Below are 16465 nucleotides of genomic sequence, written 5' to 3' on the forward strand. Positions count from 1 at the left end.
TCTGTGCTGGGGGCTGCAGAGCCCACCCAGCACAGATCACAAAAAAACAGTGCTGGTCCTTAAAGGGGGGTAAAGGCTGGGGCCTCAAGTGGTTAATTATTATAAAAATTAAGAACTTTTTTTCATTACATTATTTTCACTGGGGTTCCTCTTTAAAGCAGTAGTATTAGCCATACTATGCTGGGGAAAAAAAACACATAATAAGTAGATACCGGTAAATACTTGATCTGCTTACATAACACATGTATTGTACCTTCCGTGTTTTGATTTCAGTGAATGTTATATAGTAAATGAAGAGCATTCTGTTGTCTTTCCATGACTTTTGCCAACGGGTTAGGCTAACCCTGATGTCATTTCTGCCCTTTTTCTTTTTTTTCTTTTCTCCTCTAATCGCTGAGTCACCACAGCCTTGCTTGTAAACACAAGTGAGCAGGGGATCAGGTTTCAGATAAGCAGCTAGGCAGGGAAGTAAATGAAAGAGGAGGAATATATTATAGATACAAAGAACCCCCAGCATACAACTGTTTGGCACTGACTACTAAAGGGCCAGTGCTCCTTAAGTATGTGATAACTCCAAATCATAACGGCAGAAAAAGTTTGTAAAGTTTTGAATGCAGGATTAGCATCTTTTTCACTTAATACACTCAGACCAGTTGCTGTTGAAATTTGATTTTTATGGTGACAATCCCGCTTTAAGGCCTCTTGCACACTGCAAGTGATTCCGATTCAGATTCCGCTTTTTAATCAGTTTTTACATCAGATTCAGATTCCGATTTGCAGTGTGCAGGGAGCAAACTGCAAATCAGAATCTGAATCGGATGCAAAAACTGATTAAAAAGCTGAATCTGAATCGGAATCACTTGCAGTGTGCAAGAGGCCTAAAGGACAGCTGAGAAGCCCCTTTAAAATGCAATCCCGTTTGCTACTATTTCCACAGTAAAAATTGTGGCAGCATCGGAAGGGTTAAACTGGCACAGGTTTCCGCAAACAGAAATCGACCCAGCAATTGCAGAAAACAAGTCCCGGAATGATTGCTGAACAATGTCCCTATTTGCCACCTTTTGTCTTCTTTATTCGAAAGCCGCATTCCTCTTTTTTGTAAATGGTATATAGCACGCCGTGTTTTAATGGTGTTTTTATGCTGCTTTTCACACCGGCTAATTGGAGGTATGGTTTGACTGTCATTGTTAGTGTTACAATACTTGTCAAATATGTTGTCTAATGAAACAATCACTTTGCTATTTAATGATTTAAAAGCCGTAACTTTAGAATAAAATCGACAAACACCTAGCAAAGCTACAGAAAAGAAAAATTAATTTACAGTGAGAATACAAGTACAGGAAATAGAAACTCAATGCTCCTCACTCTAAGAGATTATTAAAAAAAAAAAGTTTTCGCAAATACATGTAATCGTTTTGGCTTCATTCACGTTGTTACAGCGGATCCAAGATGAAAAACTAACTATAACAAGTAATTTGTCTATATATCTTATCTAAAGTTTAGATGGCTTACACAGCAAATCTAGCTACAAACAGTTTTAATAGAATATGATTATTAATTCCTGTGATACAATGACAGCAGCCATGTTGTTTGTAAACATTACACAGAGGCAGGCTTATCTGTATCTTGAGCCATCAGCCTAATCCCCTCTCCTCCTCCCTCCTCCCCTCTGCCTCTGAAATCTCTGGCTAGTGACACCTCTCCCTTCTCCTGCCCAGACTGAGCTCCCATGAGCCCTTGCTACTGCCAAGGCTCTCTGAAAACCTGTGGGCGTGGCTTTTTTAGTTTATAGGGAGTTTGAGTATTAAAACCAAAAAAAAAAGTATTTGGCTTGAGGAATGCCCTAGAAACAATAGGAAAGCAATGCAATTATGCAATGTGTAAAAGTTCACCTCGGATCCACTTTAAGTGCAGAATGGTCTTGAGATCGGAACACAATGTGCAATCACATTTCATCTATGCCACTGTGTGCTGCGCTGTGCAAAGCTTTAGCATGTAGTGTGGTTGGTGGTCTAGGGGATAAGACAAATACCCACTACACACTGAGACCTGGGTTCAAATCCCAGCCAAGGTATGTAAGCTGGCTTTTAAAAAAGTACAAATCCTTAATCATGCTACTTTTTCTATTGAATTGATCATAATGGTACATGCTAGGCCAGCTTTAGCATGTAGTGTGTATGGTGGTCTACAGGGTAAGACAGATACCTACTACACACTGAGACCTGGGTTCAAATCCAGCCATGATATGTAAGCTGTTTTGGAAAACTGCAATTCCCTACAGGATGATATGAGGAGGAGGATGATACATGGAGGAGGATGATACGAGGAGGAGGAGGAGGAGGAGGAGAGAGATTTTTTAAAAAATTTCAGACGGAATCCGGAATTCCGCGTAATTTTATACAAATTCGGCGGAATTTTCATAGCGACGGAATTTATCATTGACGGAATCTGTGAATTCCGGCTGAACGGAATTTGCTGGTTCCGATCATCCCTAATCAGTTGGTACAAGTCCTTTTTTTGGAAGGCCAGTGTAGAGAGCATGGCAGTAGTCCAGTCGGGAGGTAATGAAGGCATGAACTAAGGTTGGTAGATCTTCTGGGGGGAGGAGGTGCTGGATTTTTCGATGTTCTTAAAGTAAAAATAGGATGATTTCACCACAGCAGAGATTTGAGTTCTGAAGTTTAAATCCCCATCAATTAGAACTCCCAGGCTATGCACATGATCAGAGCTGCATAGATCCGTGCCTCCTATTCCCAGTGGTGAAGACTGCAAGTTAAGTTGTTTTGTTGTCATGCGCTGCCCTCCAATCAGAAGGACTTCAGGTTTGTCTGCATTTAGTTTCAGCCAGTTGTCACTCATCCATTGCTGTAGTTCATGTAAGCAGGCCTTTATAGTTAGAGTTGGGTCTGTCCCTTTAAGTGTAAATAGGATATGTGAATGAGCCACATAACTTTTGAAAGAAGTCATGCATAGTCCTGTCATGAAACTTAGCTAGTTTCCTATATATGCAGGCCCGGATTTACCTCACAGGAGCCTATAGGCTCAGATGTCTCGGCACCCTAGACTTTACCGTCCATGAACCTACAAACCCTTGCTATACCGCACCGTAACTGTGTCGGCTGGCCCAGCTGTCACTTCTCCCTTACCCGTCATAGAAAGCTACAGGTGTCCCTTAGTATTAGGTAGCTAGAGGTACCCTCAGTATAAAGTAGCTACTGGTGCCCCCGACTGAAGGGAGATCTGGTCAGAGGAATGCCGAGATCATGGGGAGTAACTTCTCATTTACACTCTCATCAGGACACTGCATAGGGAAGGAGGGAGAGAGGCACTCGGGGAGGGAGCCACCTTTTCATCATCAGGCGCCTGTAGGCCTACAGTGCATTATGGTAAATCCGGCCCTGTATACATGAATCATGTCTGCCATTTACTCTAATATACAAATCCCAATGCAGCAGCCATTTACTTTTGTTATGAAGGAAATGGAAATATGAGGGAAAAGGTTACTGGTTTACTGCTAAGCAGTGCAGCTATCACATTCTTTGAGGCTCAGGCTAGGTTCACAGTGGCCATTGTGTTGCGTTGCTGCAATCCTCCCCGCTCACTGCCGCTCCAGTGGCCATCCATTACTTTCGTTTTCGCGATTCGCAAACATAGAATTTTCAGTTCGCGAACGTGAACTTTTGCAAAATGTTCAGGAACAGGCAAATCTGGCGAACCTCCATAGACTTCAACGGGCAGGTGATTTTTAAAACCTACAAAGACTGTTTCTGGCCACAAAAGTGATGGAAAAGTTGTTTCATGGGGTCTAACACCTGGAGGGGGATCCATGCCAAAAGTCCATGCCAAAAGTCCCACTAAAAATTACGGAGTTGATGAAAAAGTCAGGTTTTAAATCCTAATGGGCAGAAATCGCATTATGCAGAGCTCTGGGTGTCAGTGGGCTGCGGAGTGCCTCACACAGAGAAATCCAATAGTACTATCAGAATACAGTGAAATAATAATGCACTGGAGTGGTTCTGTGCCTGCAACTTAATGAGGCAACAGCAGTAGTGTGCACACAGCTCTGGGTGTCAGTGGGCTGTGGAGTGTCACACACAAAAAAATTACATGAGACCGATGTGCTAGCCCTCAAAAGGGTTGTTTGGGGTGCTTTCACAGCAAGTAAGGAACAAGAACACAGGCCTAGCTAATGCTTTTCCCTACCTATCTGCAGCAAGTCTGACCCTGCTCTTACTAACAGTCAGCAGCAAGCAGAAAATTATTGATCCAATATGGCCACTGCAACTGCTTTTTCATAGGGTGTGGGGGGTCCAGGAAGGGATGATAGCTGATTGGCTGCCATGTGTCTGTTGATTGTGAGGTAAGGGGTCAAAGTTTAGTTCAATGATGATGTATAGGGGGCGAATGCGAACAGCCGATGTTTGCAGTCACAGAATAATGCTCGTTGGCGAACTGTCTGGGTCATCTCTATGGAAGAGCTGCTCTGTGTGTCTCTCACACGGATCGGCATGCGGGAGCCGGGGAAGCGGCCAGGGAGAGGCAAAGCTGCCTGATGGCAGTGGGGTTTTAGAGAGAAACTCCGACCAAAAATTTAACTTTATCCCAATCAGTAGCTGATACCCTCTTTCCCATGAGAAATCTATTCCTTTTCATAAACAGACCATCAGGGGGCGCTGTATGGCTGATATTGTGGTGAAACCCCTCCAACAAGAAAAGTACGTACTCCTGGCAGTTTCCTTTCTGTGAACCTTGCTGCATTGTGGGAAATAGCTGTTTACAGCAGTTTCCAACTGCCAAAAAAGCATGCAGCAGCTACATCACCTGCCAACAGTAAAAATTTCACCATGTAATACATGTCAGAATGTAAATCAGGGATTTAAAAGATTTTACAATGGGCAAACACTGACTAAATCATTTATACATAATTATTGTAAAAATGAAGCACTTTTTTATTAAATTATTTTCACTGGAGTTCCTCTTTAAGCAGGCAAAGCTCTCCTCCCTTCCACTCGAAAATTAGCGACAATCGCATGTCTCCATTTTGGGAGATGATACTTGCCAATCACTACTGCTATTTATGTTAGCAAAACCACATGACAAGGGTCGAGGAACAGTGGAAGGTGCGCATTTAATTTAATCATATTTTTTCAATTTACAATTGTGGGACAGATTTATTGGTGCAGAGGGGAAACTTTTCCGATCCACTTTAAAACTCTGCATATTTTTATGGGAGGGTTTGATGAACATAGTTTAGGTTTGGTGAGGTTGGAGGAGTCAGCAGCTTACTTATTTATGGAACTGGACTTTAACCTAAGGTTAGAGTCACACTTATGCCAAAATATGTCCCTTCACAGAACAGACATGTTGACAGATCCTATGCTAAGCATAAGATCTATTCAGACATGCCAATATGTCCATTATGGCCGTGTCCAGTGGCGTACCTACAATTCATGCCCCCCCCCCCCCAGCAAAACTTTGATGGCTTTCACCCTCCCATGTTCCCTTGCCTCCCTTTGGTGCCCTTCATGCCCTGGGGGCCCCAAGGGTCATAAAACAAGAGTGGTCATCATGATCTTCACACCCATAACAAGTGTAGCCACAACACACACCTGTATAGTCCCCTATACAGGAGGAAGGGAAGGTTAGTAGATGGGAGCCCCCACAGCTCTGGGCTCCCCTGTAATCACAAGGGCTGCTCTTCTCTAGTTACACCCCTTGCCGACTCCATTACGGTGATACAATGTAAAGTCCCAGCCTGCCCAAATTTCCTGGACACCTGACGGAAGTCGGACATGCCGTATACAGCATGCAAGCATCTAGTCTGGTCTTATTGCTGTTGATCTTGCCACAGGGTGTTCTCAGTACAACAGTCTGGGCAAAAGAGCCGCCTATGCAGCATTTAAAGGCTTTGTGCTGAGCTCGTCCAAAGGGTTATGTACACAAGCTTTCAAGAGGGGGCCCTCATCCTCGTACTCCTCAGTCAGGCACCGGGATGGAGATGTTCTTTTAATATTGATTCCGAGGGAGGCAGCACACAGCCCTGATAAGACAGCTGCCAATTTGTTCTCAGCAAAAGAAAAATTCTCCATTGACCCTCGTCAATGCCAGTTGGATTCATTCAGTGCATCGATTACGTCCCCAATGAATGCTGCTAATTGTAGTTCGAGATGTCATTTTTAGTAAGAGATGTTTATGGTCTGGTATTAGCAATCAACAGATGTGAGAATGGCTAGCGGTGCTCAAGCTGTGGATGGGTCTCATCAGACTGATAATGAGCACATCCCTGCTTCTGAAGCGATTGTTATTGAATGCAGAGAAATTTGTGCAATGCTTCGAGGGCAGGCAGCATCGAATTCTGTGCCAATCACTATCATTAGAGGAAAAGAGGAGATACGAGAGAGCTGGTAGCTGTTACAACCAATCAGTGACTACCCATCGCTGAAAGTTTAGTTTGTGTGAACTGATCCATCCATGTACTTTTCTTTTATCTGAACTCTGAAGAGAAAAGAGGATCACAAGCTTTCTTTGGGCTTGTTCACATTAGGGTTTTTTTTGTTTGTTTGTTTTTTTAAAGAGCTAGCGATTTTAAAGATCGCCTTAAAAGCGTTTGTGTAATGTTCGCTTATGCGAGTGTTCTCACATGATCGATGAGCTTTCTATCCAATCGCAAACACGGCTGCTGCACCATTTTCAGAGCATTTGTGATTCAATAGAAAGGACAGGAAAATCGCTAAGCGCTTTAAAAAGCACTTTGAAATTTAATTTCCCTAGCGCTTTTAAAGTGTACCAGAGATGAAGCACCCTCCTGTATTTTACCATATACATCAGTGGGAACATTAGAGAAAACACCTACCCTGCTCTCTTTCTTCCTTCACTGCTCAGCCTGCTTGTTAGCAGCCCTGATAAAATCCCCGACTGAGCATTCAGTCTGGCTTTGCTCAGGAGTCATTATGATTACATGCGGTTATTTGACTTAAAACCACACTCGCGTTGGATATCCCTTTCTACTCGTATTCATAATCATGAGTCAATTTGTAAGTGGGCGGAGTCGAATTCGTGATCACTCGAATTTGTGATTGGGGGTATACGAGCACCACTGTTGGCCTCAATGTTGAGAACCTAGGCTATAGACTTTAGTGGGAAAATTAGATTGTGAGACCCTTCGGGGTACAGTGAGTGATGTTCAATGTTTTGTTTGAAGTGTCAACCAACTTGAATATTTAAAGTAAATGTGTTTAATGTGTTTATCAAACAGACCTGGACAACGTGGAGGGAATTGCTGTTGACTGGCTCAGTAATAATTTATATTGGACAAATGATGGACACAAGAAGACAATCAACGTAGCCCGCCTGGAGAAAGCATCTCAGAGCCGCAAAACTTTAATAGAGGGGGAGATGTCACATCCCCGGGGAATTGTGTTAGATCCTGTTAACGGGTAAGAGCAGAGACAGACATATCTATTATAAATGACATGATTAATTATATCTGTGGGGGGGATAAGGGTGGTTACAGGAAAATAACTCCGGGGAATATGGTCTCTAAAGTGGAATTTCACTTTTTTTTTTTGAGAGAAAGCAAATTCCATCAGTTCACATTCACACATCACAAGGATTTTTGTAATCATAATTTTAGCTTCTATAAAAAATGTTTTAAAGCAGACTTCCGATGCAGCCATTTCATGCAAACAGCAATTTGTCAGATGGGCGTGTCACACATTACAGAAGTTCTCCAGGTGTGTAGAAGGAGTTGCAGTTGTGTTTTGAGTGGATGGCACTTCTACGGAATACGTTCAGCCTCCGTAGAAGCGCTATCTGCACGAAACGGCCATCCGGCTATCATTGCCCTGCACCCACAACCCACACCAGGTCACCAGGACCAATGTGTGCACCCATTTTGTTTGCCATGCAATTTATGCAATTGATGACATGCTTATGCATGCTATTTATGCTGAATAAAAAACTGTGACAGCAGTACCAACCTCCATCTCCATCTTTTACTATAGTCATAAATCATTTGCGGCCAGAGCATGCTGAAGCTTTAAGGAAAAAACTGACCACTTACAGAGACCCTGAAGTCTCTTTTTTTAACCTTATTTTCTTAATCAGCCGTGTTCAGCATTCAATTATACGCTGATTGGCCACATCCCCACGGCAGAACGAGTTGTTTATGGCCCAGAAATTCCCCATCAAAATGTCACGACTTTTCAAGATTTTGCTGCCTGGTAGAGGCAGAGCTGTGCACAGTAGTCCTGCCTCTTCTCCAGTCAATCTCCGCTGATCTCTGCCTCTCCCTGCCCCTCTAAGTGAAAGAAGACTGAGAGGGGCGGGGAGAGGCAGAGATTGACTGGAGAAAAGGCAGAGCTACTGCGCACAGCTCTGCCTCTACCAGGAAGCAAAATTATGCAATCCTGGAACTTTGCTGGGCTATTTCTGGGTCATAAATAACTCCTTCTGCCACTGGGATGCAGCGAATCAGCTTATAATTTAATGCAGAAGACAGCTGAATAATAAAATAAGGTAAAAAAAAGAGACTGCAGTGTCTCTTTAAGTGCCAACACTTCACTCTACCCTCTTCAGACTTTGCAGTTGAAGAAGTACCAAAAAGTAGGTGAAAGCACATTGTCTTAGTTATTTGCTTTCTGGTGGCTTAAAAGTAATTTGTGTGAAGGTGGGAAATTATTACCTAGGAGAAAACTTTGAAGAAAAAGTGAATTGAATCAGGGATAAGCAGAAACTACGCCAGTGCGAATTTACGCATCGTAGTTTGCATCTACGCGTTGTAGTTTGTAGGTGAAGGTTCAAATCTATGCTTATGAATTCACACATAGCGGAGTACCGATTGTATGCTTACAAATTTACGCATTGGAAGGGGGAATGTACGCAAGAGTTCCTGGTATAAGCATTTTAAAGGAATATTTGATTTTGAAGCCGTAGTTTGGCGAAGCGTAATTGCGTAAAACTACGCGTAGTTCCAGCGTAGCGAAGTTGGCTGCCTACGACCATCCCTGAATTGAATAAAGGCCGTGGGATCTTATTCAATTACCTTTCTTATGAGTTTACTTACAGGGGATGTTTTCACACCTTATCAATAAAACGCCTTTTAAACCCTAGCAAGTAGGAAAATACTCAGCCTAAGTTTGATATTACTGTTTATTGCTTTTAGGAGGGATGATCAAAGAAATGCAAATTATTCCAAGTTGATGCAAATGTATGCAATTTTTTTATGCAAATGTATGCAGTTTGAAAATGGACCAATCAATTTACTGTAAACCCAGGTCCCTTTTTGGGTCCTTTTTCAAGCAGCATATATTTGCATAAAAATTTGCATAATTTCAAAAGTATTTGCATCTCATTGTTCATCCCTACTTTTTAGTACTTTTTTAAATCTTAGGTTCTGAAAAGTTATGTTCTGACCAAGATGGAAAATGATCTCCTGACTGCAAATTAAGAAGAAAACTTAATGTGGACCTGAACTCTTGCACAGTACTGAAGAAATACATAGAGAAATGCACCCTGTATGTATTTAGAGAATTTAGCCTGTCTTATTCCCCCTCATCTGTGCCTAATCACAAATTGTAATCTGATCTCTCCCTTGTGTCACATGACTTTCTATGGCAAATACGGCAATTTGAAAGCACGGGGTTAATAATATGTCTGCTTCCATGAATCAGGAAGTAGAAACAGTGCAGATTTTTTTTTTTAGGATGTGTATCAGGTGTAACAAAGAAATGTTTTTGTTTAAAGGTTATTATGCTGTTGCTTATCTTTTAGAGCAGAGAGGACATTCTGAGTTCAGGTCCGCTTTAAACAAGGGCAGTGGCTTCTGACGTAATACAGGCATATTGAGAGAATTAAGTTTAACGTCTATTGTTCCAGCAAGAAGTTTTGAATGAAGATGATACCATTTGTTTAATGGTAGCCATAGATCTTGTGATTTTGTGATCTAGCGACAAAGCAATCAACTTTAATGGGAGATTAGCTTCTGTGTGGTTGATTAAAAGTCAATCGACTAGTGGCCTATACACTAGAAGCGATATCCTATGGGATTCCCCATCACTAATTGATCTAATCCAGTGGTCCTCAAACTAAGGCCCGCGGGCCGAATGTGGCCCCCTGAGGCCTTTTCACTGGCCCCCAAACACCAAATGTATAACTTATAGATGTGGCACACTGCACCTTTAAATATCGAAGGCCTGCATATAGAATAGCAGCGCTGGCCCCATCCACATGCTGTAGAAGACAGTGAGCAGTCATACGCTGGCTTCCAATCCAATTCCGCATCAGGTGACACTGCTCTCCAACTGGACGGCAGGTTGTCGCTTGGGTATGCTTCACTGTCTGGTGCATCACACCGCATGACTGCATGGCTGCTGCTGGGAGTTCTCCTCCAGGCAAGATTGGGGGAAAATCAATACATAGATTCAATGTAATGTTTTTCAACATCATTTTATGTATGTTCTGGCCCCCCAGCAGTCTGAAGTATGTTGACCTAGGCCCTTGACAGAAAAAGTGTGGGGACCCCTGATCTAATCGATGTTGTGCCACCATGCTCTGAATACGAAGATCAATTCAGTGTTGATCACATGAACAGTAGCCAATTTCTGTGCATCAACCAATACCTTCCATCCTGCTCGATCAACTAAGCTGGTCAATTTGACACTTGATTCTCTCTCGATTCAGTAAAAGGATCAAATCGTCGAACGTAAAGCCAAATCGCTAGATGTATGTCCACCTTTACTTAAAAGAAAATGAGTAAGCTTTCAGCCGATAAGCTTTCTTCAGACTTAATTTAAAATCAGCAGCTTGAGTTTGAAGAAAGCTTACTCTTTTTCCTCTTCTAATTTAGCCAATAAATGGTGTCTTCCTAATTCAAAACTTTATTTTACTGATGGCTAACACAATACAATACTCTACTGCTACATCTATTGTTCTAACCACTTTGGGTGTCATGCTGGGAACACAAGATGCAATTTCCCATCCGATCGACGGGGGATCGGAGAGGAAGTTGTACCGTGTGTACATGTCCAAACTGCTCCCGATTTGATAAAGGGATCAATTTTCTGATGATAACTCTGCAAAATCAATCCTTTTCTCGATCGGAAACAGATCGGACATGTCAGAAATAATCAAAAATTTCCGTTTGGTCGAAAAATTGCATTGTGTGTTCCCAGCATCACATGGTCACACCTCATTGACTCACCCTGAAAATTAAATTAGATTACTCGAAAGTCAGGCAGTGCAATAGACAGCCTCATTGAGGGCTTGTTACCTGACACTGATCTGAAGGCAAGGCCCCTTCCTATACAGATACAATTTCACAATTAGAACCTTTAGAACATACATGTCAAACTCTGGCCTGCAGGCCAAATTTGGCTCTCAGAGCCATTCGATTTGGCCCTCAGGTGTTTTCCCCACTTTGCATTATATATGGCCCACTCCAGACCACCAGGAAAGCTATAGAGAAGATGAAGCCCTAGAACACCAAGGAAGCCATGTGGGGAGGTAGGGGAAAAGCACTAAACACCAGGGAACTGTATAGGGGAGCGAGGGGGTCTCTAGACACCAGGGAATTGTGTAGGGGAGTTAGGACCACTAGACACCAGAGAACTTTATAAGGGAGGAAGGAGGCCAGTAGACATTGAGATTGGCCTGCAATTAGGTCCCGGTGTACATTTTTGGCCGGCGACTAGGTCCCAGTGTACAGTGTTCAGCCCACTTTGTATTTGAGTTTGATACCCCTGCTTTAGAATGAACATGCTGTTGATTACAAATAACTGTTTATCTCTGGTTCTTTACCGCCGGGTTTTATATTTGTATACTGTATTTAAGGCTTCTGGACCCTGTAGTGAGTATATGCACAGTTATAGAAAGAATATATGATTGATTGGCCTGAACGCCTTCAAGGGACACCTAACACGGTGAAATCTTCACACAACTTTAGCGAGGCGTTCTCATTTATGTCAGTCATGGCATTTTCAGCAATTACTTACCCGTCAGACCCCCTCGCAAGACTAATTTGAAAGATGGTTTTTGGACCAGCTAATATTTCCTGCCATTTAGATGGAAAGTGACAGATCACCTCTGAATTAGTGTGTCAAATTCTCCCGCAAACGGGGATGTGCAGATCAATCACCGTTCAAAATAATGACCCACATCTAGGTGGAAAGCCCGCTAATAATCAAGGTGGATCTGCTTATCCATAAGGATGCTGGGAAGTTGTATTCATCATCGTACAATTGCCAATTTTAGGTGACGTTGTCCATCTCGTGGAAGCGGATGATGGGAATCGTACATGGCAGTTGATTATATCCAGGATGAAAGGCAGCATTATGAATTCTGTGCCCAGATATATTTAAGTATAGGAGCATAATAGCTAGTGAAAAGGTCAGGCATAGAACAAATGACTATCACAGTGGGTGTAGATGGGTTTTCAGGACTGACATTGTTTTTTGGCAAGTCACATTTTGTGCCCAATGAACCAAATGAACCTAAGTGTGCCAATTGCCAAATGAGTACAAGAGCACTTAGTGAGATTTACAAACATATCGGATGAATATGAACCTTAAGCAGAGGCAACCGAGGGCCAACGTAGTCTCCACTATACATGGTCATTCAGATGCTAATACAGTCCCGGTTATCCGGAATGCAACCGAGCATTCTCAACTCAATCAATCAGCCCAAATTGCCGGCAGTACTCACAGTGGTAAAGGCCAACTTCTTAGGCTGTTTCTGGGCTCTGCGGTGTTTACAGACTGGGATCCATGGCTCCCCCAAGGTTAATATACTTTCAATTAATGTATTCTAACACTTGATACAGAGTTAATGGTATGTACTGTATACAGAGTGGAGTATAGCACTGCATTAGTTAGGCTTATTTTTAACATTGCGTCTCTGGCAACCAGAAAGCACACTTATCTGCCATCAGCCGATCCCGGTCGGTGCTCGGTAACTGAGACTCTACTGTAATTAACAACCATTTGGTGATAATTTATTTAAAAAAAAAAAAAAAAAAAAAGAAAGAAAAGAAAAAAAAAAAGAAAAATCAGTATTGGGTGGCAGTGATCTGATGATAAAATATTGATAAACTCTAGGGCCCATATGCAATTCACTTTTTCTCCTGAGTTTTCTCCTTAGTAGTATTTTTAGATTTGTAAATAAAATGCCTTTTAAACCATCAGCAAGCAAACACATAATCAAAATAATTTTGATAGAATTTTGTTCACTTACTTTTTGGTGCTTTTTCCATTGCAAAGTGCATTGAAGATGAACAATTATCTCCTAGGAGAAAAATCAGGAGAAAAAGTTAATTGCATATGGCCTTAAAGAGAATCTGTACTGTCTGACTTGTATAATAAAAAACAAACCAATTCAGTCACTGTGATCTCCTGGATCCCTCTTTGCTGTTTTTGCCGCTCTCTGCCGCGATCCGGGCTTTTAATCGCCAGTTTTAGGCAGTATTTACAAACAAAAAACATGGCCGCTAACCAGTCTGGGATTCTCACAGTTTCTCAGCATGTGACAGGCAGCTCCCTCCCCCCCCTCAGCCTCACAAACTGCATCGATGTCTGTGAGGAGTAAACAAAGCACACAGAGCCTGCAGGGGGTGTGCATAACTTGTATTCATTACAATAGAGGCAGCCCATTCCTCCCTGGGTCGGCAACGCCTGACAAAGAAAATAAGTTTATATTACAGAGATAGTGTAACTAGGAAAGGCTGCGGTAATCCAGACCACATTAGAACAGGTATAGGAACTTCTAGGATAACATAAATAAGGCTGAAAATGTTGTTACAGAGTCTCTTTAAGGTGGCCATACACTTATAGATTTGCAGCAGATTTGACCATCAGATAGATTCTTGTCAGATGCCTGTCAGGTCGAATCTGACAGGAATCTATCTGATGTGTGTCACACACAGTGAACAGATTTCCAATAGATTTCAGAATTAAATCTATTGAAAATTGTTTAAAATGTATCATTGCACCATTCGATCCAATGTAGCTCTATGGGCCATTGATCTGCTGCCAGCAATCGATCAATCTAGATTTTCCATCTGGACCGATCAAGCAAATTGATCAAAATCAGCCAGTAATCGATTGATAGGCCGATCAATCATGCTTCCTGCTGCATAGATTTTTAGCCGATTCGATCAGAGCGCTCAAATCAGCTGTCGATCAGTAACTTAAATCGACCAGTGTATGGATCCCTTTAGGTTTCTTCCATCCTTGTGTGCTTCTCTAACCCCACAACTGTAGAAGGATCTGCTATAGTGCATCCAAATACCTTTTCTTAAAGAGGAACTCCAGTGAACATAATGTAATAAAAAAGAGCTTCATTTTTACAATAATTATGTATAAATGATTTAGTCAGTGTTTGCCCATTGTACAATCTTTTAAATCCCTGATTTACATTCTGACATTTATTACACGTTGCCATTTTTACTGCTGGAAGGTGATGTAGCTGCTGCATGCTTTTTTGGCAGTTGGAAACAGCTGTAAACAGCTATTTCCCACAATGCAACAAGGTTCCCAGACAGGAAACTGCCAGGAGTACTACGGTCCTCAGAGTTTCTTGTGGGAGGGGTTTCACCACAATATCAGTCCTACAGCACCCCCTGATGGTCTGTTTGTGAAAAGGAATAGATTTCTCATGTAAAAGGGAGTATCAGCTACAGATTGGGATAAAGTTTAATTCTTGGTCAGAGTTTCTCTTTAAGGTGATCTAAAGACCACATAACTGATAGCTGCCTCCTCCCCTCCTTTTTCGAATGCTGTTTGAATGAGCATGGTGTCCAGGCTTGATCATCGGTGTCCAGTCCACAGTGTCTAACTGGGGAAGCATGCCCCATACTGCCAGGGCATCGGAGCCTGTGTGGTGGTCTATGAATGGAAACAAGAGTCACAAACATCCCAGCCAGGCAGGGTTATCAACCTATGTTTTCTGTTTTTATGACCAAACAATAAAATAAGATTAAAACCGTAGATGCATGGCTAAAGAGGGTGTGAATATGGGGGAGAGGGTTCTTCCAATCACAATTTTGCTGGGGAGAAGAAGGCTTTGGCATGATTGCTATTGCAACACCACCACTCTCTTGTTTACAGTCTCCAAGGTTGTGAATTAAATGGACGGAAGAGGAGCAATTATAGCGCTTTCAAGACTTTCTGTTTTTTTAGAAGTGTCTATCCTCTCTAGAGAATATTTGCTTCATTTTTCTTTCCCACTAAACATTGGCCAAGGAGACGGAAAGTAAAGAACATTCTAGATAATCGACACAACAGCGCTAATGACCCAAAAGAGGTTCCGGCCTTTCCTCTCTGTAATCAAAACTAAGATAAAAAAATAAATAAAAATAAACTGGTGTTGGAAATTAAAGATCGATACAAGAAATTCTTTCCAGTGGCGTGATTGAGAACTAGGAATGTGCTCTGTTTATCCATAGAGGTCATCGGCAAGTGTACTCCGTAACCTAATCATTCTGATCACTGACATCTCATCTTCCGGTTAATTGGTTAAGCACATCTTAATCACAGTCAAGTGAGGATCCGGATATTGTTGCTAGCCCCATGGTCTAATCTCAGCCATTCAACATTCATTTGTGACGCTGCTAATTACAAATTGTATTAGAGCTCCCCGAGGAGTCCGTCACTATCTCAGCTCAGTGACACGCGGGATAGAAGCGTACACGGCGTCTGCTCTGTATTTTATCTCATCTCTGACGCGTTCTTCACGCCTAAATAATATTGTTTGAGTATTGCACGTTACAATGTAGCCTTGCTGGCTACAGATTGTGCTGTCTCTATGTATCAGTAAAGCGGCCATCTTGGCTCCTGCAAATTTCGGGGTCTGACATATCATTATTATTATTGATTTATATAGCACCAGTATCTTCCGTGGTGCTGTACAGCAGAATACAAAGGATAATAATACAAAAATAAGCAAAATATGGTAGTTACAAGACAATGGGGGATTACAGTGTATGCAGTGAAATAATACTCGTTACACGGCATTAAGAAACGAAAGGGAAAAAGAACCCTGGCCAATCGGCCTTACAGTCTAAAGGGTTAAGGGATCGGACAATAGGCGAAGAGAAGCTTTGTATGAAAAGGAAAAATGTTGGTCAGCTGCCAGGTAGACTTGTCTAAAAAAGCGAGTTTTCAGGTTGTGCATAAAAAAAGAGTAAAGGTGGCCATACATCTAGCGATTCAACCAAGAGACAAATCTCTCTCTAATCGAATCTGATTAGAGAGAGATCTGTCAGCTGCCCAATGCCCATAAAACATGCTGAAATTGATCAGGAATTGGCCTCATGACACTGCTTCCGGCCACCTCACCAACCCGATGCTATCCACCTAACGTTTAATGTGTGTGTGTACCCCCCCCTTTTCCCCGGTGCCCAGTGCAAGTGATACATTACCTGTCCGCTGCCTCTGCTGGCGGGCTTTCTACATTCTATATACACGTGTACCAC

The 16465-nt window shown here is 42.2% G+C and overlaps 1 protein-coding gene across 6 annotated transcripts in view; it reads left to right on the forward strand.

Annotated features, from left to right (window-relative positions):
* Nucleotides 1-16465, forward strand: part of LRP1B (LDL receptor related protein 1B) — a 2031260-nt gene that overhangs the window by 1051865 nt on the left and 962930 nt on the right. For all 6 annotated transcript variants that reach the window (XM_068245873.1, XM_068245875.1, XM_068245874.1 and 3 more), the window contains exon 12: nucleotides 7256-7436. In XM_068245873.1, coding sequence (XP_068101974.1) covers nucleotides 7256-7436 — 181 coding nt within the window. The remainder of the gene's footprint in view (nucleotides 1-7255; nucleotides 7437-16465) is intronic.

The sequence above is a fragment of the Hyperolius riggenbachi genome, chromosome 7 (assembly GCF_040937935.1).
Source record: "Hyperolius riggenbachi isolate aHypRig1 chromosome 7, aHypRig1.pri, whole genome shotgun sequence".
NCBI lineage: Eukaryota > Metazoa > Chordata > Amphibia > Anura > Hyperoliidae > Hyperolius > Hyperolius riggenbachi.